General features: G+C 37.5%; 1 protein-coding gene across 1 annotated transcript; it reads left to right on the forward strand.

Moving 5' to 3' along the window:
- Positions 1–26,653, forward strand: LOC129272643 (condensin complex subunit 3-like). The gene is made up of 17 exons (XM_064107206.1): positions 1–28; positions 1,410–1,602; positions 4,401–4,544; positions 5,583–5,711; positions 6,953–7,166; positions 8,291–8,473; positions 9,504–9,611; positions 10,898–11,017; positions 12,416–12,667; positions 14,059–14,240; positions 17,718–17,886; positions 18,710–18,880; positions 19,567–19,740; positions 20,341–20,449; positions 22,327–22,417; positions 23,096–23,221; positions 23,919–26,653. Exons 1-17 carry the CDS (start codon positions 1–3, stop codon positions 23,977–23,979), a joined length of 2,454 nt encoding a protein of 817 aa, XP_063963276.1. The 3' UTR covers positions 23,980–26,653.
- The last annotated feature ends 737 nt before the right edge of the window (positions 26,654–27,390 follow it).

Consider the following 27,390-nt stretch of genomic DNA (forward strand, 5'->3'; position numbering starts at 1 on the left):
ATGGTTGCTAATGGCAACGCTTACATCAGTTTGGCAACTGTTGTCATGGTGTTGCCTAACGCTCGGCTTGTAGCTTTCTGGACGTTTGGGGCGGCCATTTTGAAGAGATATGATACTAAAATGGCGGGCTATATCCTGGTTTAAATTAGGATAAATAGACCCCAATTCAGATGTAAGATAGTCCACAAGTTCATCATCTAAAATAGCATCAGTAATATCATGAATCAGTAGATGTGAAAGAACTGCGTCAATACTTGAGATTGTTATATGCTTTGGTAGTTTACATCTAAAGTCGTCCGAACCAATGGTTCCATGGCAGGAATTAGTTTTTATCTTCGTGCAATGTTTTGATTTAGTCATTATGAAGCTTCAGTATCATATGAAGAAGAGGATATTGTTGAATTCATATAGTTAAACATGCACAAGATGATAATATGTTACCTGGTGTTACGAGGGTAGACAAATATAACAACGAAGGATTAGCTCGGTTTGCGAATCCAAAAGTGTGTATGGGACTAGGTGTGTCCAATACATCGTTCTCAGGGTCACATAATGTCGAATTGATGATATCCAAAGTATGGTAAAGTCCCAAGAATAAATCCACAATGATACAAAACAGCACAGAATATATTCTGGAAGCAGAAAGAGTATTATGATTTCCAAGTATTGAAAGTCACAAATTGTAAAAAAGGTAGATTTAGAGCCAAAAAGCAGGAGCAACGAATAATTGAAGTGCAAGCAGAAAATCGTAACACAGCTATCACCACAGAACGTTTGCTTTCTTGGAAATGATGAATCCAGAAGTGTGGGAACTCTCAACAACTAATTCTAACTCTCGCTGGACAACGATCCGGGTAAATCTGAACTTTAAAAGCAAACGAAGACACCTGAAACAATGCAACGAGACGAATTTGTACAAATCATTTGAAGGAGACAATTGGTCCACATTTAATACCATACGTAGTGCGAGATTTTGTAAAATTTTTGATCAGGGTTGGCCAGATTTGGAAATTGGGACGGTGAATACTGGCAAACTCCGGTAAATACTGCCTTTGCTGGTCTTTGAGGAAAATGGAAAATAGTTGGAAATACAGGGAAATACTACAAACTATACTTCTTGAATATTTTCAGGCATTGTCTCTCAGCATATTCTAGCATTTCCTTGTACATGCACTCCCTGTACATCTGAAATATTTCCCAGTGTTTCCAACCAGAGCGGGAAATACCAAAATTTCCCCAGGAATTGAACTGCTTCATGCATGCCCTAATGAAATCCATAATTAGGACTTGCGTGAACACAAACAAAATCTTTCGTACATAGTTAATTGATTAAAAGCCCTCATAAGAAATGGATATTGCAGAATAGTTTTTTAAACTTCATTGTCAACCATGTTATCTTTGTAACCTAGACATTGTCAAGGACATCTGCTCTGGTAAGATGCTTCAGAGCTGGCTTAGAGCCTTTGATGGTAATGCCATTGATCTTCTCAAGCGCTTGGATGTTGAGAACTCCTGCGCTACCGCAGAGCTCGCCCTGAAGACCATTTTCGAGAAGGTTCCCGTCTCGGGATTGGTGGAGGACTTTGATCTACTGAATGAAGAGTAAGTCATACCAGGGGCCCGTCTTAGAAAGAGTTGTGATTGATCCAATCAATTGCAACTATGGAAAGCCAGCAAAGTCAACATATGAAATGCATGTTTATTCAAAGATTGTTCTAGATATGAATGTATATCCATAAAGTCATTGCTTTCTTGACAATTTGGTGTGTTTTCCTTTGTTTACAAAGGACATTGTGCAATTTCCTGTAGAAAAAATTAACACAATGATGGATTTCCATAGAGTTACAATTGATTGGATCAATCGTAACTCTTTGTAAGACGGGGCCCAGGTGGGTGTTTCATAAAGCTGTTCGTAAAGTTACGAACGACTTTACACATGTTCTTAGGTCATAACTCAATTACATAGGGATATCACAGAGCACAAGAAAGGATCACCAGTCGTTCGTAAAGTCATTTATCTTACGAACAGCTTTATGAAACACCCACCAGGAGTCCTTCTTTAAAAGAGATGCTATCCAATCAACCTCAACTATGGAAAGCCAGCAACACCCACATATTTGTTCAAAATGTTTTCTCGATATGTTTACTCATACATTCATTGTTGTCTTGACATCTTAGTGTCCCTCCACTTTGTTACCAAAGGACATCGTGCACATTTCTGGTAGTAAAAGTTATGACATTTCTGGATTGCCATATAATTCAGGGTGATTGGATCAATCACAACTCTGGGACCCAGATTAGGTCCCCAGGATATGCTTGCTATTTTTTTTTTAAAGGTCAAGTCCACCCCAGAAAAATGTTGATTTGAATAAATAGAGAAAAATCTAACAAGCACAACACTGAAAACTTCATCAAAATCGGATGTAAAATAAGAAAGTTATGACATTTTAAAGTTTCGCATATTTTTCTCAAAACAGTTATATACACAACTCAGTGATATGCAAATGCGAGAGTCTATGATGTCCATCACTCACTATTTCTTTTGTTTTTTATTGTTTGAATTATACAATATTTCAATTTATACAGAATTGACAATAATGTAAAACTTGACTGAACTACATAATGTTAAAACAATGTTAATTCCACAAGTTCAGGGAGGAATAAAGCTCGATTTCAAATGACATGGGTGAGAAGATCAGAATATTTCATATTTCAGATAATGAAATACAAAAGAAATAGTGAGTGCGTGATGTCATCAGTCCCCTCATTTGCATCCTGGCCAGGATGTGCATATAACTGTTGTGTGAAATTAAGTGAAACTTTAAAATGTCATAACTTTCTTATTTTACATCCGATTTTGATGAAATTTTCAGTGTTATGATTGTTGGATTTTTCTCTTTTTATTCAAATCAACTTTTTGTCGGGGTGGACTTGTCCTTTTAAGTGAATACCAAGTCTGATTCCTTTCATAAACAAGGTTACAATTACAACATTTAAATGGTTGTTTGTATCATCTTCAATGCATTACCTCATTTATGATAATGCAGTAGTATACAACCTTTATAATCTGATCAATTCCACATGCTACTATGACTTGAAACCATTCCATTTATTAAAATTATTGTAGTCTCGTCGATAGAATATTGGACTGATGATCGTGAGGATGTGAGTTCGAATCCCTCTGTCTTGTGCTTTCACTTTTACAAAAGGCCCAAAAGTAATTTCTGTCAACTATAGATCCAGCCACTATGACTGATTAACATGAAAATATCTCTTATGTAATTGTTTTTACCAGCTTAGCATTGTGCAGCAGAAAGTTGTCCTGCTGAGGTTCTACAGGAGTTATTGTAACAGAAACAGAAGTCACACTTAAATCTTTGTGAAATACCCCCTGGTGGGTGTTTCACAAAGATAAGAGCGAATTTAAGAACTACTGGTAAACCTTTCTAATGCGCTAAATAATCACCAGTGAACATTTAATGGTGAATATCTTTTACCACAAGAAAGGATCACCAGTCGTTCTTAACCCTAACTAGGCCGGGCTTTTTTGGCTGTTCTGTGGCCGGGGGGGGGTTGATTCAACCCCCCCCCTGAGATCTCGGCCGCCGATCGCGCGAGCGCCGCAAAAATTTGCACGCTGGTAGTGTGCGATGTAATCTACAAGGCTGTATGGTAAAATTTTCCAAAATAATGAGATGTTATTTTATATGAATTAATTATGCTAATTTATGCATAAATCATACTTTTTGCTCTAATTCACTAAATAAAGCTCCTAGAATGCTAATTTTTGGTAAAAATATTCTTTGTAGTATTCTTAACAATGGTAATTGAAAAAAACTTCGGTTTGGAAATCAATTTCTTATGTATTTTATTGTTTTATGAATTTCTTATGTATTTCCTTGTTTGTCAACCTTTTGTTTTTCTTTGTTTTTTTCACCAGATTTATTGCACAAGCTTTTTGAAGCATAATTATGCTAAAATCAATTGCTTTCAGCTGTTTAAAGTAAAAATAATCATATCTTTATGAATAAGATGAGAAAACTCAATTTGCATTGACTTTGTACACAAAATCACGTTTTGGAACAATTTTTGGTCTGACATGCACTTACAAAATGTTGCGTAATTTCGGAACCGCGTACCCGGGCATCGCAAATTTGGTCTCAAAAGATGCGCGAGACTTAAAAGTATTAACTCTGCGAGTGGCGCGGTCAAAAAATTTCGCGCGGCGGAATAATCGCAGAAAATGTTGAGGGGGGGTTGATTCAACCCCCCCCCCCGGCCATTTTAGGGTTAAAGTTGCTCTTGACTTAAGAACAGCTTTATTAAACGGCCCCCAGAACAATAATTCTACAATATTTCTCCTTCTTCATGTATCTCCTCATCTTATATCTTTTACACAGTCTTATAATACCAATTGATGAGCTGTCTTGTGAGAGTGTATTATACTGGCGCTGTCTTGTTGAACATGTTCGATCCAAGGGAGACGATATTCTGATGGACAAGCTCCTCCCTACCGCCTCTGCTTTCTGCGACTATGTCCTCAAGTAAGATATTTAACTGAAGATTGATCTTAGGTCCGTCTCATACTCTGCGATCTGATGCAACGCGATTTTTCAAGAAATTGCATTTTGCATTAAATATGAAGTTCCAAGAAGTATATTCAATTCATATAAAGTTTGGCATATTGTTAGGAAAACTGAAATCATATTTTTACTTTGCGACAAGCCCTATGGTCGGAGTAAAGTCCAAATCTGCTTCAAGTCGCAGCCGATGATGACGTCATTACGATTTGGAAATTTTGAATTTGTTTTTATTCATTCAGGAAGGCTCTAACTGGACTGAATTTTGATTTTCAGTAGTCCTACCACTATTCTGAACTCTGATCCATAATATTTTATTAGTTGGAATATCCATATCAAATGTTATCACAATTAATTTGAAATTCGGATTGCAACAAATCGCATAGTATGAGACAGACTTTAGGTGGGTGTTTCATTAAGCCGCTTGAATGTTAAGAGCGACTTTGTAAACAACGGGGGCCCGTAACACAAAGCTTAGCAATCATCGTTTCACGATTGATTGCATTGACTACAATGTACAATTCAAGCTTATGATTAATCGTAAACCTTTGTGATGCTAGACCCTGATGACCCTTTCTTCGGAGCTAAATCAACAGCAACAAAATTTTGGTGTATGACATTTTCTACAAAAAAGGGGTCACCAGTCATTCATAAAGTCGGGCATAACTTACAAACAGCTTTATGAAACAGACCCCTGGGCATTTTCATATTAAATAAAATGATCAATTCATCATATGTATGATAGGAACTTTAAAATAAAAATAATCATGTTGATATTTCTGAATACTCAAAGTCTTTGATTAAATTGCTCTAAAAACCCATTTGTTTAAAAATGCTTCCCAGTAGTCTCCTCTCATTGTCATGATATTGTTTCTTTTATCCCTTGTCTTTTCCTGCTCCATGTAATCGTTCTTATTTCCTTTCCTCAACGCCTTGAGCACATAATCAATATGTGTTTGGCTCTTTAGAAATACTCTATATCATTATTATTATTAATGTTAGAAACTGCAATGAGATACAGACCAACGTCCATAACATGACGGCCGTGGAGAATTCCTTGAGCAAGGAGTTTGTAGCCGAGCATCTCCTCAAGATGACCGCCAGCCTGGACCAAACAGATGAAGTTGGACGGTAAGCCATTTCCTCTTTCTCACTGATATTTTGTAAGCTTACGCTTCATTACTTACAAAGATTATGCAATAAATATGCAGTTTGTTGCAAGCATCAATATCAGTGGGTGGATAGAGCTTCCACCCGCTCTTTTGAGACCCACCGAAAACAATAAAAGTACACCAAAAGGTCAAGCGCGCACAAAGTTCCACACTTTTCTATCACATGTGCATGTGCATACGTGGAGTATTTACGCGTTGGTATGGGCCCATATACTGTTTATTGCGTCATGGAGTACATGTACTTTTCCGTCGGCCTCTAAGGTCGTGCGTGCGAGCGTGCATACAAGCTCCATCCAGCTTTGGGTATCGATGACTGCTAGAGACATAATTTAGATGATACACAGTAGTGTGGGCATCAGGGAGAATTGCTCTTTCCAATACCTGTAGAAAAAATTTTAATGCCCAAGGCTATAGCTGATTTTTTTATGTGTGTATTTTTCTTAATGTGTTTTGAATATACCAAGTGTGGATAAAGTGTTTGATACCCTCACTGATGTCTATTATTTGTGTAATAATACCATTTTGTATCATCATAACAGCTTCTCTGCTAAAGCCATGGTAATCATGCTGCATTACTTTAGAGCGCTCAGAGACTTTTGATAAAGGGGAAGTTCACCCTGACGGAATGTTTATTGTAAAATAATAGGAGGGAAAATAATAAGTATTGGTGGAGGTTAGAATTTAATCCTTTAAAGATTTAGAAAGTAATAAGGATTTTAAGTTTTTGATTTGTGACATATTAATGGTTCATGGTGACTAAAAATGCTGTCAAATCATGAACCCTGATACCAAGCGAGGAATTTACTAATATCTAAAATCAATTCTAAAATTAGGTAAAGTCAATTTTATGAGATCTGGGGCCCATAACACATAGCTTAGCAGTCATCATACAACATTTTTTAGGATTGATTGCATTGACTACAATGTACAATCAATCCTAAACATCAAGCGTACGATTAATTGCTCAACTTTGTGATACGGGACCCTAGGGCCCATAACACTATGGTTAGCTATGATCATAGAACATTTTTTTAGGATTGATTGCATTGACTACAGTGTACAATAAATCATGAAAATCAAACATATTATTAATTGCTGACCTTTACAGGACCTGGTTGGTCCACTGGTGCTTGAAATGGATTTGAGTTTTCAGTGCATCAACTCCAGGTTAATTAATGTCCACTTTTTTTTACTTTGCAGGAAGAAGCTTGACAGCCTTGTCCAAGACCTCCTGATCGCCCCACACGTGCCCCCGTCCCTCGTAGCTATCCTCGTAACCCGTCTTAAAGATTTCCATAGCGAAGATGAGGAACGGATTGAGCTGATGGCTCAGATTATATCTGACATCAGGGTACCGATTACTACCGTGGAGAAGCCTGTAGCACCTGAGTTGATTCGTCAGAGGGAACTCAAGGTTAGCCTTTACTTATGGAATCAGTTAGCCTTTACTTATGGAATCAGTTAGCCTTTACTTATGGAATGAACGCGCCACTCGCTGACTTATTTATGTTAACAAAATGTTACTTCTCGCGCATCTGTTTATGTTTACATGCATTTATTTAAACAATTTTATTCCATTTTTCTAATCAAGAAATGGAATGCATTACCTCTGGAGCACACAATAAATTACCGGTATACTACTAATAAAATATTTTTTTTTTTTTTATTATATATGATGATATTGATAATTCTTTGTTTGTTAATGAAATAAGCCATTGATAAATACAAGTAAGAAACAGATTTATTTAAATTTGGATTTGCACATTCGATACAAACATCACCTGTTGAATTTGATTCCATGTTTCAATGATTTGTTTTCATATCAAATACCATTATGAGTTGGTTGTTAGGTACTTGCAGGTTAGAGTAAATTATTTATAAGCAAATGATCAGACAAATTTCTTGTCTTGATCTGACAATGATGGAGGTATAATCTGGACTATGTGCATGAGAATTCATCTAGTTTTACGTGAAGTTTTTTTCTTTTGCGCCCCAGTAGCAACTTACAACCCATGAATGTCAGTAGTCTTTCGTCATTCTGGTGAAGAATGGATGTTAAGGCCCAGTCACATCGTTCCATGCAAGCCTTGCGGGCGAGTTGCAGGTGTTTGGCTGCAATTCACCAGCAACAAAGTTTTGAGCATGTCTAATACTTTTTTGCCATGGTGTAATTTCCTTCAGCAAGAAATTTATTTAAGCTGCACTCGACCCAGGTGAGGTGAATGGGTACCCGGCAGGATTAATTCCTTGAATGCATGAACGCTGAAAGGCAGCTCGAGCTAAAGCCGGGGTAATAATAATAACAACGCGCCTCGGAATAAAAAATTTCTAGACAGATGGCGCTATACAAATGCCTATTATTATTATTATCATTATTGCGTGCAAATCAGACTTGGGGCACTCCTGCAGGCAACTGCATGCAGGCCACTTGCGTGTACCAAAAAAGTCACCCGCAAATCGCACACAAGGCTAGCAAGGAACGATCATCGTTACGATGTGACAAGGCCTTTGATTTTAACTGTATGTTCACCCGCTCAGCTTGCTAGCGTTCGGCTGGACCTTACCCAGGCCAGGGATGCTCTTGAAGATTCCGTAGCCAACCAGGACTTTGGCCAGGCTGCTGAGATGAAGAAGAGGGTCGAAGAACTGGAATGCACCAAGAACTCCCTTCTTGAGGAATCCCTGGTTATGAACACCACACGAGAGATTCGCACGGAGAAGGTAAGCAAACTTTTAGAGCGATTGTCGTCTCGTTTTCATGGAGAATTCAACACCAATCAGATATAAATAACAACTGATAGAACCACGGTAGAACGAGATTTAAGACTAGCAGACATTATGAAATGCCACTGGAAAAGTGCCTTAATATGGCAAAGTCACTATCTCTCTTTCCCTGGCCTGACAGAAGCCTGAGGCTGATCAGGCTTGGCCAAAGACTTTCTTGCTGGTACACCGAGTTTGCTTATCCCTAAAGATGTCTCTGTAACTAGTATTTCCATTGCTTTTCACAAAGTCTGGGCTCAGCAAATAAGAATCCATTCCCCCAAAAAGGTGATGTCCAACTGACTTTAAGACAGTGTTGTATGCACAGCCAGAAAGCCAAGGTCAGTGCCAAGGTCAAGGCCAATGCCAAGGACTTCAAGACTTCCTAGGCCAGTTGTTAAACACAAAAGCCAAGGACTCTTTCTAGGTTCTCTGCCTATCAGTGGAAATTATTCAACTTTTTACAGCAAGTGTAAAAGCCTAAAGACGGTGCTTATTATTTCCCATTGATTTGATAGCATTTATTCCATTCATCATAAAAACAAATACAAGGCACATACAAAGTTTACATAAATTACATGGGAAAATTTCAGATATTACAATGATAAAAATCTGGGAAACAGTTGAATAAAGTACATGATTTATAAATGAATGAGGAGGCAACTAGAAAGGGAAAGCCTTATTAGCGCTGCCACCTTTACAAAATCTGGAAACTGAATATATATATATGATATTGTAAAATACATGATGTAATAAATACTGAATACCAGACATAAACATTAAACATAAAAGGGGGGGGGGGAAAAAACAAAAAACACCTGATCATACATTATTTGAATATTTACTGAGAAGTTGTGTTTTATATTTCCCATTGGATTCCCATTACATAAATTGTACTGTAACTGTAGAGTGATGCAATTGTAAAATTGTGTTTTTATATTGATTTTTCAAAGAAAGTCATTTTCCTGATTTGTGCCCCATGTTACAGAGTGATCCAGAAACATTGTTGAAGTGCCTGACGATTGCAGCAGAGCTTATGCAGCATGTATCGATGAAGGAGCTTAACCCGACACTGCAGACTCTCTTCACTGTTCTGGTAAGTAGGCAAATAATTAGTGTTGGTAAGGGTTATGAGAAAAGAGCTATAATTTCTGAGGCCATATGGATGTACAAATTTTTCTTAAGGAAAGCTTAGGTAAAGTGTTGTCTACATTCAAATGGCAGAGGAAGTGATCGTTTGCTAACTAACTTTCATCGAAAACAGTCCACAGTGCATTAATCCAGACAGTGATCCCTTTCTATAGATAAAATCTGTTTATTTTGAGAGAGGAAAGAAAGGCAGAACACACCCTTGTTTTTTATGGTAAATCGACAATTGTAATAGGTGCTTAGGAGAAAAACATGAATTCCTTATTGTTTAGTATATGACAAGTGGGAGAGTTGTCCCAACCACTTGTCACAATCTGCCCTCTAAGTTGCCAATTTTGAGGTGGACATAGTCCTTGTGTTATAATATATATATATATTTTTTTTAATTACAATAACTTTCAAAATTATGGTCAAATTTATTTCAGGCTTTCACTCTTTTTCTTAATGTTCTCCTTTTATATAAATAATTTTATTATCAGGTTTGGATTCTCCTTGTAACATCATACAAAATGATTGTAATCTGGCAAATTAGTCGCTACCATTTTGGTATTATATGTAGGCCTGTGATAATTGTTTTGAAAATGAATATTAAGAAAAAAAAATGATGCTGTGCTGGAGAAATGAATCATTTAATCGCAAGTGAAATATGTGTTGCAAATTTATTAATCTTTCAATCTTATAAAAGTTTTGTAATATGTTTTGAAAAGAAAGAGTAAAATCATGCCACAAAACACTGAAAATTGCTTTATTTTCTGTGAAACAGTTTTATGCATGTCTTCATGTAGTATTGAGCAAGCTGATGATGTCATATTCCCTTTTTATATTCTTTTGTATTTAATCATATTAATTTAAGTTTGTCCACAAAGAATAAAAATAAAATGGATTATCAACTGATACAATGCATAAGATAATCATATTTGCAATCAATGCTGTTACAAGGAAGTCATATCGTACAAACATATATATAACGATATCAACTAATTATGATTTCATGTAATAAAAGGAAAGCAGGGACATGACATCGTCAGCCTACCTAATGAATATTCATGACAGCGTGCATTTTCACAAAATATTATTTAAATCTTAATAACTTTGTTATTTCTCATTAGATTTTGATGAAATTTTCAGTATTTTGCTCATTGAATCTTGCTCAGTATATATAGGTTTAAATATATCATCCCGGAGTAGCCGTTTAATGTCATTATTCATTCCTATTTGTGTGATTGTTACTAGGTTCTCCCCGGTATAACCAGCGAGGATGCATCTGTCCGTAACATGGCTGTGAAGTGCCTTGGTCTAGGTGCCCAGATCAGCAGGGTTTTCGCTATGCAGCAACTCCTCCTCCTCATGCAGGTAGGGAACCATTCAAACCAGCTCAATCAGGATCCGGTTTCATAAAGACTTCTTACAATAACAAATGCATCATTTCTATAAACAGTTCACTATCAGCCAATCAGATTGAAGGATTTCAGTAGCTTTTAACTGTTATTGCAAATTTGTTATTTTAACAAGTTTTATGAAGTGGACCCCTAGTCTGACGGATTGTTTTGACGTGAGCGAATATTCAATTCATTTACCTGTATGAAGTGCATGACCCCATTGAGCCCAGATAAGTGTTATTTAAAAAAAATCACCTTCAATGAATTTTAAAAGAAACAGCTTCAAACATTCTTAAAATGTGCAAGTGAATTTGATGGCCAGATGCCCCCTCCTCCCATAATAGAATGCTTAATGGTAGATAAGGGTGTCACAGAACCATTTCATGAAAGCTACTATACATTCAAAAATATTTTAATCATTCACTCCACTTGTTCTATATATATCTCTGAATATGATTATATGCCACAAGCCTACAAATTTAACAAAGCATTCACTCCAATTTCTAGAAAGAATTTGACTCCTTTGTTCATGTCGGGGGTTGGACATCTGATCTGTGAAATCCCAGCTCTCCAAGCAATATTTGACAATGTCATGTTGTTCTACCTCAAAATTACCCAAGCAGATTAAGAAACAGTTCGCCTCACCCCCCCCAAAAAAAAAAAAAAACAATAACTAACCAACTAGTGATTAATAATTGGGACTGATTTCTATGATTAATTCAATTGATTATTGTTTATGATCAGTTGTAAAAAGCAGCCCCATGATTAATCACTTAGCGTCATGTTACAGGGGCCCAGGTGATTGCTCTCCACTTGCTTGCTTGACACTTATCCCTACATCTTTTTGCTTCTAATCTTCAAGATATTCCAAGAAGATTGGGGGACAGTCCAGGTGACTGCTCTCGAACAATTTTTTTTACTATAACCCTTAGGCCCGTATTCTGAAGTCAGGTTTAACTTAGACCATGGTCTAACTCTGCAAAGATTATGGGAAGCCAAAAGTGTCAAAATTTTTATTAAGTTGTATGTTTCTTATGTTTACTGTGCTCTTTCCTGATTCATTGATGATGAAGACAATCATCTATTTATACTTCCTAGACAATTATGAATGATTTGAGAGCCAAATGAGCTGAAATGTGATATCTCTGCCGTTAGTGATTTATGTAACAATTGGCTATCCATACTTAAACCACAACTTTAAACTTGAGTTTAAGTTTAACCCAACTTCAGAGTATGGGCCTATAAGTTTTCTTTTATTTTGTTTAATCTTCCAGATATCCCAGGTACATGTAGATTAGGAAACTGTCCAGATGAGAGTTCTCCAAGCAATCTTTGACTATGATCTCTTTGTTTTTGTTTTTAAAACTTCAAGATATCCCAGGTAGATCAAGAAACAGTCCAGGTAACAGCTCTCCAAGCGATCTTTGACATCGCCCAGACCTACGGCCTTGACATCTTCACATTGCCAGAGACAAGCTCCGAGAAACATGAGGAAGGGAAGGACAATGAAGAGGAAGAGGAGGAGGAAGAAGAAGGGGAAGGTAAAACTAAAGACAAGGAGCAGTCTGCCCAGAGTGCAGCCAACAGCGCCCTCTCCATTCTTACCAAGTTATTGGATTCGGAGGTATGAATGTTGACAATCTTCCACAGGAAGCTTATCAACCGCATCAATTTTGAAGCGTTTTTCAGTTGTTTTTTTCTCACATTGCTCCCAAATATCTACTTGTCTACATGTACCTTCAGCACTATACATGTAGAAACACGTATGTAGAAAGATCCAAGTGTATTTTGATGGATTCGTCAAGTGAATTGTTTTCAACTTGTATTAGATGTACGTTCCCTGCTTCCTGTGAGAAATACATGTACAAGACAATGTCTTCCCATTTGGAAGGTGGTCATGGCAAACGTTTTTTTTTTTTTAAGAGTCAAGTCACTCGTTTATACAGTATGTGATATTGCAACATTAGCAATCGCGGAAATGGTCTACGGTACACCATGTGTAAAGTCCTGGAAGGACTGAGATAAAAGTGGATAGAGATAGAAGTGAAATGGACAGGCGAGAAAGTGGAGGTTGAGAAGATAAGTATTCTTTTCGGAATGACTGTAGTCCTTAACAGGACTGTAAACCAGGGGAGAGGAAAGCTGAGTAGTAGGCAGGGTGAGAGGCTTGAGTAGGAGGCTGGTTGGGTTGGAGAGGTAAGAGAGGCTTGAGTAGATGACAGAAGGCTGGCTTACGTCGGCGAATGGAGCTGTGGAGTAGGATAGAAGACTCAACATTTCGGGCTGGTTGACTGTCAAGACTAGTTAGATAAATTTCAAATTTGATCCTTCTTCTATAACTACTAAGGTAAACAAAATAGTAACATTAGCATGTTTTCACTCAGCGACTTGGGCGTAGGGCAAGTCCTTATATTATTATTCCTATTTTCTAAATCAAGAAATACAATTATGGATTAAAGAATTCTTTTTCTTGATATGGAAAATGTTTTTTTTATGAAGAATTTACATTTGTTGTATTCTTAACATCAAACATTCAATTCTTGATTTAAAACATATCTCAAATTGTATTTCTTGCCATATACCCGCGTCGCTGAAAGCCCCATACGTCGCTTAGTGAAAACCGGCTATTACTTATGTAGACATGAAATTCTGTATACAACAAGTAGGTACATTATGATGAAAAGTGTCATACACAGGTGGATGTGATGTTTCAAACATTTATTATATTTTTTTTTAAATTAAACAATAGTACAGTGAGTGTCATTTCCCAAAATATCATCATCAACCTGTACTAATCGCACAGAAACATTGTTAGCGCTGACAATTCGCTAACAGAGGCCCTGTTACAACCGGTAATGTGGCAGCGATGCCTAATGTTACAATGCATCTCTTACACATTGAAATCGCCCCTAGCCCAAGCAATCTTCTCCCAGTTTGACTCTGCATTAGTGAGGAGTATGACTTTTGCAAATCGACCTGTACATAATTTTGTACCTTCACATTGTTTCAAAACAGAGCAATGAGCTGCGCACCGTGTCTGCCGAAGGCCTGGCCAAGCTGCTTCTCTCTGGACGCATCACCAGCCCCAAGCTGCTCTCCCGTCTCCTGCTACTCTGGTACAACCCGACCACCGAGGAAGATCAGCATCTCAGGTCCTGCCTGGGTGCTTTCTTCCCGATATACTCGTTTGCAGGAAGGTAAGAATCGTAATAAGGACACGCAAATCTTGTTTAGCGCCTGTCACATGATATAACATCTCTATATGCTTCCAAAGGACTTGAAGATTATTACCCTAGTAACAAAGAATAAGAAATTTTGATTGAGGAATATTCCTTTAGGGATGAGGACTAATGGATGAGTACATCACTCAGTAGAAGAAGCATTGCAGTGTCTGGAGGCATTGTTCCTTGCACAATCATTTGCTGAAAAGTAGGAATAATAACAAATAAAGGAGAAATAGGAACTTTAAATAAGATGGGGATTGATTTGGGATTTGATGATTTTGATCAAATGAGTAATAAAAATAGGGGTTTGATCAAATGCAAATTTGAACATTTGAGTGCAAGCAAATACTAGCAGTAGCATCTTGTTTGTCCGGGGGGGGGGGGGGATTTGTTATTATTCGCATGAATTTGCTGGAAAGTAGGAATAAAAAGAAATATGTACTTTGAAATAAGGAGTTAAAATATCTGATGTTGTTCTAATGTTAATAGGTAATTATGCTAACCCTAAAGACATTCTTCAATGTTCCAACTATCTCCCCTCTTAATTATTAGTCGATTATCTTGTTTTTCTCCATTTCAGGGTCCACCAGGAGTGTTCGGAGGAGACTTTCCTGCTAACCCTAAAGACACTCTTCAATGTTCCAACTATCTCCTCTCTTTCTTCATTATTAGTTGATTATCTTGTTTTTCTCCATTTCAGGGTTCACCAGGAGTGTTCGGAGGAGACTTTCCTGCTAACCCTAAAGACACTCTTCAATGTTCCAACTATCTCCTCTCTTTCTTCATTATTAGTTGATTATCTTGTTTTTCTCCATTTCAGGGTTCACCAGGAGTGTTCGGAGGAGACTTTCCTGCTAACTCTAAAGACACTCATCAATGTTCCAACTATCTCCCCTCGTTCTTCATTATTAGTTGATTATCTTGTTTTTCTCCATTTCAGGGTCCACCAGGAGTGTTCGGAGGAGACTTTCCTGCTAACCCTAAAGACACTCTTCAATGTTCCAACTATCTCCCCTCTTAATTATTAGTCGATTATCTTGTTTTTCTCCATTTCAGGGTCCACCAGGAGTGTTCGGAGGAGACTTTCCTGCTAACCCTAAAGACACTCTTCAATGTTCCAACTATCTCCTCTCTTTCTTCATTATTAGTTGATTATCTTGTTTTTCTCCATTTCAGGGTTCACCAGGAGTGTTCGGAGGAGACTTTCCTGCTAACCCTAAAGACACTCTTCAATGTTCCAACTATCTCCTCTCTTTCTTCATTATTAGTTGATTATCTTGTTTTTCTCCATTTCAGGGTTCACCAGGAGTGTTCGGAGGAGACTTTCCTGCTAACTCTAAAGACACTCATCAATGTTCCAACTATCTCCCCTCGTTCTTCATTATTAGTTGATTATCTTGTTTTTCTCCATTTCAGGGTCCACCAGGAGTGTTCGGAGGAGACTTTCCTGCTAACCCTAAAGACACTCTTCAATGTTCCAACTATCTCCTCTCTTTCTTCATTATTAGTTGATTATCTTGTTTTTCTCCATTTCAGGGTTCACCAGGAGTGTTCGGAGGAGACTTTCCTGCTAACTCTAAAGACACTCATCAATGTTCCAACTATCTCCCCTCGTTCTTCATTATTAGTTGATTATCTTGTTTTTCTCCATTTCAGGGTCCACCAGGAGTGTTCGGAGGAGACTTTCCTGCTAACCCTAAAGACACTCATCAATGTTCCAACTATCTCCCCTCGTTCTTCATTATTAGTTGATTATCTTGTTTTTCTCCATTTCAGGGTCCACCAGGAGTGTTCGGAGGAGACATTCCTGCTAACCCTAAAGACACTCATCAATGTTCCAACTATCTCCCCTCTTTCTTCATTATTAGTCGATTATCTTGTTTTTCTCCATTTCAGGGTCCACCAGGAGTGTTGGGAGGAGACTTTCCTGCTGACCCTAAAGACACTCATCAATGTTCCAACTATCTCCCCTCTTTCTTCATTATTAGTTGATTATCTTGTTTTTCTCCATCTCAGGGTCCACCAGGAGTGTTCGGAGGAGACTTTCCTGCTAACCCTAAAGACACTCTTCAATGTTCCAACTACCTCCTCTCTTTCTTCATTATTAGTTGATTATCTTGTTTTTCTCCATTTCAGGGTTCACCAGGAGTGTTCGGAGGAGACTTTCCTGCTGACTCTAAAGACACTCATCAATGTTCCAACTATCTCCCCTCTTTCTTCATTATTAGTTGATTATCTTGTTTTTCTCCATTTCAGGGTTCACCAGGAGTGTTCGGAGGAGACTTTCCTGCTAACCCTAAAGACACTCATCAATGTTCCAACTATCTCCTCTCTTTCTTCATTATTAGTTGATTATCTTGTTTTTCTCCATTTCAGGGTTCACCAGGAGTGTTCGGAGGAGACTTTCCTGCTGACTCTAAAGACACTCATCAATGTTCCAACTATCTCCCCTCTTTCTTCATTATTAGTTGATTATCTTGTTTTTCTCCATCTCAGGGTCCACCAGGAGTGTTCGGAGGAGACTTTCCTGCTAACCCTAAAGACACTCTTCAATGTTCCAACTATCTCCCCTCTTTCTTCATTATTAGTTGATTATCTTGTTTTTTCTCCATCTCAGGGTTCACCAGGAGTGTTGGGAGGAGGCTTTCCTGCTAACCCTAAAGACACTCATCAATGCTCCAACTATCTCCCCTCTTTCTTTATTATTAGTTGATTATCTTGTTTTTCTCCATCTCAGGGTCCACCAGGAGTGTTCGGAGGAGACTTTCCTGCTAACCCTAAAGACACTCTTCAATGTTCCAACTATCTCCCCTCTTTCTTCATTATTAGTTGATTATCTTGTTTTTTCTCCATCTCAGGGTTCACCAGGAGTGTTGGGAGGAGGCTTTCCTGCTAACCCTAAAGACACTCATCAATGCTCCAACTATCTCCCCTCTTTCTTTATTATTAGTTGATTATCTTGTTTTTCTCCATCTCAGGGTCCACCAGGAGTGTTGGGAGGAGGCTTTCCTGCTAACCCTAAAGACACTCTTCAATGTTCCAACTATCTCCTCTCTTTCTTCATTATGAGTTGATTATCTTGTCTTCTCCATCTCAGGGTCCACCAGGAGTGTTGGGAGGAGGCTTTCTTGCTAACCCTAAAGACACTCAATGCTCCAACTATCTCCTCTCTTTCTTCAGTATTAGTTGATTATCTTGTTTTTCTTCATATCAGGGTCCACCAGGGGTGTTGGGAGGAGGCTTTCCTGCTAACCCTAAAGACACTCTTCAATGTTCCAACTATCTCCTCTCTTTCTTCATTATGAGTTGATTATCTTGTCTTCTCCATCTCAGGGTCCACCAGGAGTGTTGGGAGGAGGCTTTCTTGCTAACCCTAAAGACACTCAATGCTCCAACTATCTCCTCTCTTTCTTCAGTATTAGTTGATTATCTTGTTTTTCTTCATATCAGGGTCCACCAGGAGTGTTGGGAGGAGGCTTTCCTGCTGACCCTGAAGACACTCTTCAATGCTCCAATCACCTCACCCCTGGCAGAGATCAACCCCAGCAATGTAGCGGAGTTCATGGTTCACCTCACGGATCACACTATGCTCAACGATAAACAGGCCTCAGATATACAGGTAAACATAATATTGATAATATATAGCACTGAAGCAGAAGAAGAAGGAAACGGAGGAGGAGAGGAGGAAGAATCGACCTTGTTAGGTGCTCAAGGCGCTCCTTTAAAACCCCGGCTAAGCTAGGAATTTCTTCCTGCCGGTACCCATTCATGTCACAAGGGTTGAGTGCAGCACGTGGTTGCGGATTAATTTCTTCCTGAAAGAAATTACGCCTCTGGCAGTCTGGCTGGGATTTGAATCCACAATCCTCTGTTTAAAAATCTAAACAGACAGACCCATCTTTAGGGCCCCATTTCATAAAAAGTTGCTATGATAGCAAGTCTTGCTGGAATGTCAACTTCCATGACAACAGTGAAAATTCTACTTTGTGATTGGCTCTTCCATTGAAAGATGATGTTCTAAGATAGCAACTTTTTATGAAATGGGGCCCTGGCCCTTACACTTTTCTATTTGGGTTTATTCATGCTTTGTATCGTTTGGCACTTGAAGCACTTTAATATTTTCTAGCTTCTTATCTGGACCAGGAAGTAAATCTTACTGGCATCCCTGTATGTCTTCTAATAATGATAATGACAATGTGTGACATTCATATCACGCGTTATCATGCTATCACCCCGACTTGTCAATTGCTGGAGTATTTAAGGAATTCCTTCCTGCTGGGTACCCATTTACTAACCTTGGTTGAGAGTAGCAAATAGATAAATGCCTTTCCAAATGATGCAAGTGTCGTGATTGGATCTGAACCCTGGATCTTATGATTCAAAGTCGAGACTTGTCCAGTGAGCCATGACGCCTCCACTTCTCTATTTATTTATTTATTCAGGAGACAACTGTCCATGACAATCTAGCCTTGAAGCTCTGTAATGCCATCCTGAAGGACCCTGCTGCCCCAGGAACCAGGGTCTTGTCTAAGACACTGACCATGCTGACTATCAACATACACAACAAGGTTCACCTAGCGGACATCAAGGTCCTAGCTGATATGCTTCTTGACGTAAGTAGAAGGATCTTTCATAACAATACCTCTTAACTTAGATGGATGGGCAGTTCCATGAAATATTCAACATTTTCCATTCTTACTTCACTACATGAAGAGCTCAAGTCAGCATGCTATAAAACCAATGCCTTTCAATTGAACTATAAAAAAAGGACCAATCACTTCAGGAAGGTAATTTTTTTATTTATCATAGGTTAAGTTGGCACATAAAATGAAGAACTAATTAGGGATAAATAGGGGCATTTAGCAGAATGGTAAATTATTATGTTCGAACAAAAAGTTGGTTTGTATAGTTTCAGATGAGGTTTGTATCTTAGCTCAACAGGGGTGCTTTTCAGAAAGAGTATACAAAACTTATAATGAAGATGTGGAAGTTATAGGTTTTGAAAAAAAATACAAATTGGCACAAAAGGGCGCTTTTACTGTAAGCAGAAAGTGCATTGTTGAAAACCGGGGCTTCCCAGAATTTGAATTTGGCACTGTGTGATAGACAAAGGGCTATTGCAAGCACTTAAAAGTAATAGAATCCGGTGGTGTTGAAGAAAGGTAATTAACAATTTTCAAAAATTGAAATGATACTTATTTATACAAAATGTGCTTATTGTTTTATTCTGGAATACAACTTGGATATTGAACTTGTCATCTTGAATAAATGTGTCGGAAAAAAAACTCTTTGTTTACAGCATGTTGATGAGAAAGTTGCCCTGCGCCAAGTGGAGAAGTTCTCCGACAACATCGACAGCTTGTTGGGTGTGGAGAATGAGGATGGGGGAGAAAAGACAGAGGATAGAACAGCTGCTGAAGGGGCAGACAAGTTGGAAAAGGAACATGAGGCTGGAGAGAAGAATGATGGAATGGTAGGTGGTTACATAAATTACACAAGTTTTGTATTTAGGGTCATGAAGACAATGTTGGAAGAGCCACTGACTACAATTTTTAGTCTAGAACACTTGTGTAAATTCAAGCAGCAAACCTATTATTCAGGTGGGAGGGGGGGGGGGGATGAACCATTGTTCCACCTCCCCCCCCCCCCCCCCACTTGAATAGTATGAAGTCATGTATTTACTCCCATGGTCTAAAAATCATTCAATATGAGTTTAGAGACTCTTTTTTTAGATAAGATGAGGTTTCCACCACTGTCACATTTCTAAAGTAAAGCTTTTTTTTAGGTGCACTCAATTTTGAAAAGAATATTTAGATACAAATTTTTAACACACTAATGATTTATACATGTACACATTGCAATTATAAGTAATGAGTGGTGGATGACAGGGAATGTAGTCAAGGCCGGCATTCAGGCCACATTTTGCCAGCCTTTTGTCAACATTTGCCGGCCTTTTGTTGGAAGTACCGACCTGGATTGCATCCCTTGTAGACGATCAGTCATACTTGATCAATTGACAGCTGTCATCTACATCTTACATTGGTTTGTTGATTATTTATATCCTTTTCTCCAGATGAACGAGACGGCTCGTAGTGTTGCCGCAGCTCAAGAGCTTTCTGAGGATTGCAAGAAGGAGCTCGCTGCACAAGAACTGACGGGCAAGAAGAAGACCAGGGCCAGAGGTTAGTTGGAATATAAATCAACATCGTTGAAGGGGATGGACAAAGTGTCCACGGTGAGCTGGATGAACGGGCTATCTTTCCTCAACTTCACTTTGGAAAGATAGCGTTTACATCCATCTCACAGAGATCAGGAGGTGATAAGGTGCTTTATATTCCACATCTGAAACGATGTTGAATTTAATTGAATTTATTACCAAATCTCACTGTCAGGTACAATTACATGGAATAGTACATCACATATGAACAAAACATTTGGTAATTGGAGCTAACATAATAGCAAGACGCTAATCGAGGTTAGCCCCAAATAATGTCATTATCATAGTTTTAATCATTTTAAATAAATCACAATATCGTACATAAAATTCAGTACTAATTCTACTTATTACTGATGCAGATGATTGTGGTCATTTTTAGTGAACATATTTACAAAAAAAAATATCTTAAATATTCACAAAAATCTTTATACAGAAATTATTTGTTTTCAGGCAGTATATACCATACCAAATTAAATCTTCCAGTAGCACGAAAAAGAAGAGAATTTTGTTATAAAGAATGAAAAATATTAACATGATAACCCACTGGGCATTTTACCCGATATTACCCGGGTTGTAACAGGTAATAACGTAGTTATTACCACGGTAACACCAGTGGGTAGTAACGGGGAAATAGTAGACCAATCTTTCCCCGTTATTACCCGGACCCGATATTACTCCATTTACCCAATATTACCCAGTATGATGTAACCGATATTTCCAGCATTTTAATGATATCACCACCTCATATTACTCTGTTTACCCAATATTACCCAATTAATGTCGGCTCATTAAAAAAACAATTAGTGTCATTAGGGTCATTGAAGCACATTTTTACAATTCCATACTCTAAGCCATATCATCTTATCCTATCCTAAAATCCTACATCCTAATCCTAATCCTATCCTACACCTATCCACCAAACCCTGTCATTTACTTCTATATATTGAGCGAGTTTACAACACTTGACAAATTATGGTTAACAATTATTCAACCCTAAAACATTTTTCTAAAATTAATGTCATGATTATGACTAATATGATATATAAACTACACATTTTTCTGAAAATTTTCTGGGTGGAATAATTGCATAAACATAAACACATTAATTATTACAGCTATATTAGCTAAAATTTTGGCCATTTATTGTAGTAATGAATATTCATGAGTAACTAATATTCCCAGCATTTTCCTGATATTACCATCTGATATTACTCCATTTACCCAATATTAATGGGTTCCGCATGGGTTGGAGGTCTCGTTTCCATCTGAGTCCTATCTGGGCACCATGTGGGTTCAAGTATATGTTTTCATCTGGGTTCCATGTGGGCCCATATGGGACCCAGATATCCCAGATAAGAACCGTATGTGATCACTTTGCTGTCTGGGAATGGAAGCGTTTCAACATTACCCATTACCCCTTATCAACCTGTTTGTAACTGGGTAAAATGTTGGTTTCATCAGGGTGATAACAGTAATTTTTTGGACTTTGAAAATTTCGCTGGGATTGCTGTAAGATTGCTCTTATATTACTAAAGTTTGCAATGTTATAACCAATCAAAGTCATTCAACATTACCCTTATTACCCCTCATCACCCTGTTGTAACTAGGTAAATGTAGGTTTCATCAGGGTGATAACAGTAACAGGTATCAACAGGAATTATAATTTCGGTAATAACATGGTAATAACGGTAATATTTGGTGTTACTCAAATTTCCGGGTGATATTACCGGTAATAACCGGTAAAATTGGTAATCGGTAACAAATTGCCCAGTGGGAATTACTTGAAGACCTAGATAAAGATATTAGTTGTTATCTTGCCAATGTTTTCTGATATATTTTCAGGCAAATCAACCAAGACCCCTGCTGCTAAGAAGCCACTCAAGACTCCCAGTACTAGAGGCAGGAAGAAGGTAGTCAAAGAAGAAATTACGAGGTAATGACCTAGATTTCGGGAATATTACAAGCAGACCTTTTTTGAGAAACTTTACCAAATCTTTTGTGAGATACAACAGTTACCAAAACTAACATTAAACAATCACTCCTCAAAGGGGAAGTTCACCCTGACAAAAAGTTTGTTGTAAAAATAGCAGAAAAAATATAAATATTGCTAAAGGTTTGAGAAAAATTCATCAAAGAATTGAAAAGTTATTAGAATTTTAATCATTTGATTTGTGACGTCATATACGGACAGCATTCCTATATAGCGAATGGTAAAAATTCAATGAAATGTCATTTCACACTCAATCATGAATAGAAAACAAAGTCATCAGGAACCATTGAACGATTGAAATTCATGTAATTATATTACATAACACATGGGGCAGCTACTTGTTTATGACATCACAAATCCAAAACTTAAAGTTCTCATAACTTTCTTTATCTCTAACAGATTTTCCTCAAACCTTCACCAATAATTTTTAATTATTTTTTTTGCAACTTTTACCAAAAAACACTTTTCTTTTGGGGTTAACTTCCCCTTTTAAACAAATCTTCAAATATTAATACAGATTGGCAGTGCAGAGTAGTAGTCTTGCAACCTTATGGCACTGATTGCAATAAAGTCTTTAGTGGTTAATATTTGTGCAATGTTTTTGTGCATATTTTATTCTAGTGACCATGAGAATGAGAGTGACCTGACAAGGTCAAAGGCGAATGGTCGGGTCAGGAATATGTCTAAGCTTGCTGAGTTAGTGATGTCTAGTGATGACAGCGATGCTGAGTTCCAAGGAAGAACAAGGTCGGTATCGGGGCTTTTGTTTCCTTATTATTGTTTGATTATATTTATAATCCAAGGGATATTTGACCCTATATAAGTTTCTTTTCATTTTTGTTTACTCTTTTAATTTTCATTATTTTTTTTAGAGGAGCATTATGTCTCCCCTGAAAACGTTTAAGCAAAAATCATATTTCAATTTTCTGAGGTTCTATTATCTTTATTCGTGTCTCGAAATACTAGAATGAAACCGCAATTACCCCCCCCCCCCCCCCCCCCCCGGCTTGCATTCCTATTGGTGTTAATCCTTGCTGTACTTGTAAATTTTCCACCATGAAAATAGGGGGGCGCGGGGGCTAGGAGCCTTTTTTTTTTGTTGTCAATTTCTGGAGGAAAAAATATGGAAAATACGGTGTCAACTCTCCTTATTATTAGTCATTTTTCTTCGTTTTATTTTATTCAAGTAAAAAATAAAGTTGGTAAAAACTTACAATAGGTGAGGTGGAATATTGTCCATATCGTAAGCCGAAGACGATTGTACTCCAACCCCCAATCTCTGGATGGAAATAGATCTTGGAGCTGTTTTATATCATACCTATCGAAAAAAAAATATTGACTGACCTAATTGATGACCCTAATTTTATTTTCCTCCATACAGCCAACAGACAATTTTGTTTAGGCATAACTGAATGTAAATTCCCTTCTTTATTGTAACTTGCAGACATTCCAAGAGAGACCAAGTTCTAAAGGTCCTCAACTTTGCTGATGATGACAGCTGTTAAACCACCATCGCTATCAACATTCATCATATGAGGGCAATGTGATATTTGTAATTGTTCCATTTGTAATCTCAAAAGAATCCTTGAGAGACATTTGTATTAGTCCGACCCATTTTTTTATATCACTTCATGAACTGTTCAAGCTGTAATAATTAAAGACCATTACAACCTTTCATATGAATTAGATGGGAGGCGCGATGGCTCAGTCGGATTCTGGTGACCTGGGCTCGATTCCCACCTGGTGCAATTGTGCCCTGTAGTAAGGCATTCATCCTCATTTCCAGGTCCCTCGGAGAGGACCTTAAGCCATCGGTCTTCTGGTTGCTTGCTTACAGGCATTCATGCTTTCCTAGCAATCCGGTAAAAAGTCACTACCATTTACCATAATAGACAAATTATTTCAGAAAAAAAATGCTTTATCATATGCAGGGTCACGTGTATATGATTTATGAAGTTTATCCAGGGGAGTTTCCACAAAGAGGTAAGAGTGACGTAAATTACTCTCGAATGTTAAGTTTCATGCAGAATAGAACACCTCTTTACTTTAGTGAGATCATGCCCTAGTGAACACTTGATACAGTTCAGTCATCACAGGTTATGTGTTGAATACCATTTGATCATTGGCACTTGCGCGCGATATGAAGTCACTCTTAAATCTTTGTGAAATACCCCCTGAAATTGAATCTTGATTGGTTAAGATAGTGTTTTTCCATGCACAGTTAGTTTTACATTCATAAGTCAATCTCTTGGGTTAATTGATATTGAAAAAGCTCTGATATTACCCCTTTCATATTGAGTAAAGTCATTCGCATGACTCTAGGATAATCTTTAGTGTGAAAGGACTTCTATGGCTATTATATGCTGCTTCTAAGATAAAAGCCTTTATATTCCATTGACTTTGTACAGAAAATGTTGCCATCCTATGATGCTTGATATCTGAACAAGGCATAACAGACTAAATGCCTGCATTGTCAGTAGAAATTGAAGATAGGAATTGTAAAAAGTGATCATGATCCTCAGATATATTTGGATTGAAGTGAGTGTACAGGTGTGGGCATTGTGACATACATGTTAGCTTCTTATGTAATCATTGTATTGGTAAGTGGTGTATTTATGCAATGTAACAGAAATGTACTGCAAGAATGTTCCTCATGAATATGTCAAATGAATTTCAACCATCTATTATGATGCAAATTATTGATCTTACTTTGGTATTTGATACAGATAATTGGTCTTATAGTTGATGCTAATGGTTTTCTATACAGTCCTGTCTGTAATCTATATTGACTATTCATTTCTATTGCTTTCCATCTGTTGTACGTATAGGGCCCTCAGCTATTTTGGGGGCATCCTTCATTTTAGCTAATTTAGCTGAAGTTGTTTTTTATTTCTATTTTTTTATATAGTTTTATTTCCTAATATAATATTCACTTCTTCATATCTTTTAACTTTTATTAGATTTATTCATCCATCCATCTATCAATTCATTTATCCATCCTTGCATTCATTCAACCATCCACTAACTAACTGATTCATCCATTCATTCCATCATCCATCCATTCCTTCATTCATCCATTCTTTCTTCCATTCTTCATTCATTCTTTGTTTCTTCATTCATTTATTCCAATCTTCATTCATTTTCATCATTCATCAATTTTTCATTCATTCTTTCTTCTTTTCATTCATCATTTCATACATTCCATCAATCATTAATATCATCAATATTTCCATTCATCCATCTATCCATTCCTTTATTCTTATATCCATTTATTCTTGCATTTCATTTAATAAAGGGGGGGGGTACCAATGAATTGTCTGTTGATAGTGCTTATGAAGCATAGAATGTGATAGAATATGTTGCTGGGATGACAAACGACATCGCATCTCAAAGTTAGAAAAAGTCACTTAATTTTATGACAACATTACTACAGTAGTCTCTGCATAAGTCGACCATCCATAGGCAAGGCAAGGCTCCACACTAACTTCTTTTCTTTGTGGCCCGATCGGTCCACCAAAATCATCATTATCATATTCTTGTTGGCCCGTAAAGCAAAGTTGGTGGCCCTTAAACAATAGAAAACATTGCAATTTATCAAAACTTTGGTAGCCTGACTGGGCCACCAATTGCAGGTTTTTTCCAGAATTTTGGTGGCCCCATGCACTCTCATTTTTGGTTGCCCCGGGCCACTGCTAATGTCGAGCCCTGCCATAAGTCGAAAAATGCTGCCAGTCTCCGGCTTTTATCTGATATTGGGTCCATATCTTGCTTTTAGGGCTTTATATTGTACGGCATGGCATATATGGGGCTTAAACTTTCTGGCTGCTTATCAGGCCAAGTGAGTAGATCTGCTTGGTATCCTTATTATCATGGTAATGTCTATTTATTTGTGACCAGCCAACCCAAAATAAGTCCTTTTGTAAGTTATTGTTGATCAATTTTGACAAGTTATAAATCATAAAGCTAAGGATGTGCCTTTTCAAACTCAATGCAAATCTAAAAAATCATTTTGGGCGACTTATTGTTGGTTTGGGGGTGGCTGGTCCCATATGACCCTTTTTCCCTTGTCGCAAGACGGGAACAAGATGTAAAGAGCGCCATTGGTGTGAAAATCTGAAGTGGATAAAATACCAGTGACTGTAAGTGAGTTGTAATGGAAATAATATAGCAGTAAAACTACTTCAAACTATTTCAAGTTTCCTTCTTTTCTCAAACTGTACTCCAACCTCTAATATCAGGGATGTAGTCGAAATGGTACTTCCGAGAATACCTACTCCCATGATAGACTTTGAATCCGTGACTCGGGCTGAGGCCGAGGATGTCAAGATTTAGCCTCAAGGCTGGCCTTGACTACATCCCTGCATATTATTTGAGAACAACTGATGAAAAGGGTAAATGAACTGAAAAGAGATGAAATGGAAAAGAAGAAAAGTGTAGGAATGTGTGGACAAAAGAAAAAAATACAGAATTACATCTTGTATTTGAGGGAGTTATTGAAATTTGTTTGAAATCAGAAAAGTAAAACAGAATAATGGTAAAAGTTTTAAAGAAAATCGACAAGGATAAATTAAGTGTGTTGCTGTTTGTAAAATTAGATCACTAGACAATATTGTTTTCTTTGTTAATTGATTGATTAATTAGGAACTGACATTAATATAACATCTGATAGAAAGAACTCTAGGAAGTTTGGGCTTTGAAGAAAATATTTGCAAGTGGTAAAGAGAAGTGGTTTGAAATGGATGGACGATGTGCTGAGAGTAGATTATGAACGTGTGGAAAGAGCATGTGATCTTGTGGATGGCATGTGAGAAAAGGGACGACGAAAGATTAAATGGGAAGATGGCGACGAGGGGAAGCAGAAAGTAATGTTGGTCTGGACGAGAATGGTGATCAAGACAGAATTGGAAGGATAGAGT

This window comes from Lytechinus pictus, chromosome 12 (assembly GCF_037042905.1).
Source record: "Lytechinus pictus isolate F3 Inbred chromosome 12, Lp3.0, whole genome shotgun sequence".
In the NCBI taxonomy this organism is placed as follows: Eukaryota; Metazoa; Echinodermata; class Echinoidea; order Temnopleuroida; family Toxopneustidae; genus Lytechinus; species Lytechinus pictus.

Bases quoted from the DNA above. Each gene is read 5' to 3' on its own strand.
- LOC129272643 (XM_064107206.1), top strand. From the start codon at position 1: ATGGTTGCTAATGGCAACGCTTACATCA. The intron at 29-1,409 runs GTTTGGCAACTG...TTTGTAACCTAG, and splicing joins TAATGGCAACGCTTACATCA to ACATTGTCAAGGACATCTGC. The intron at 14,241-17,717 runs GTAAGAATCGTA...TCTTCATATCAG, and splicing joins ATATACTCGTTTGCAGGAAG to GGTCCACCAGGAGTGTTGGG.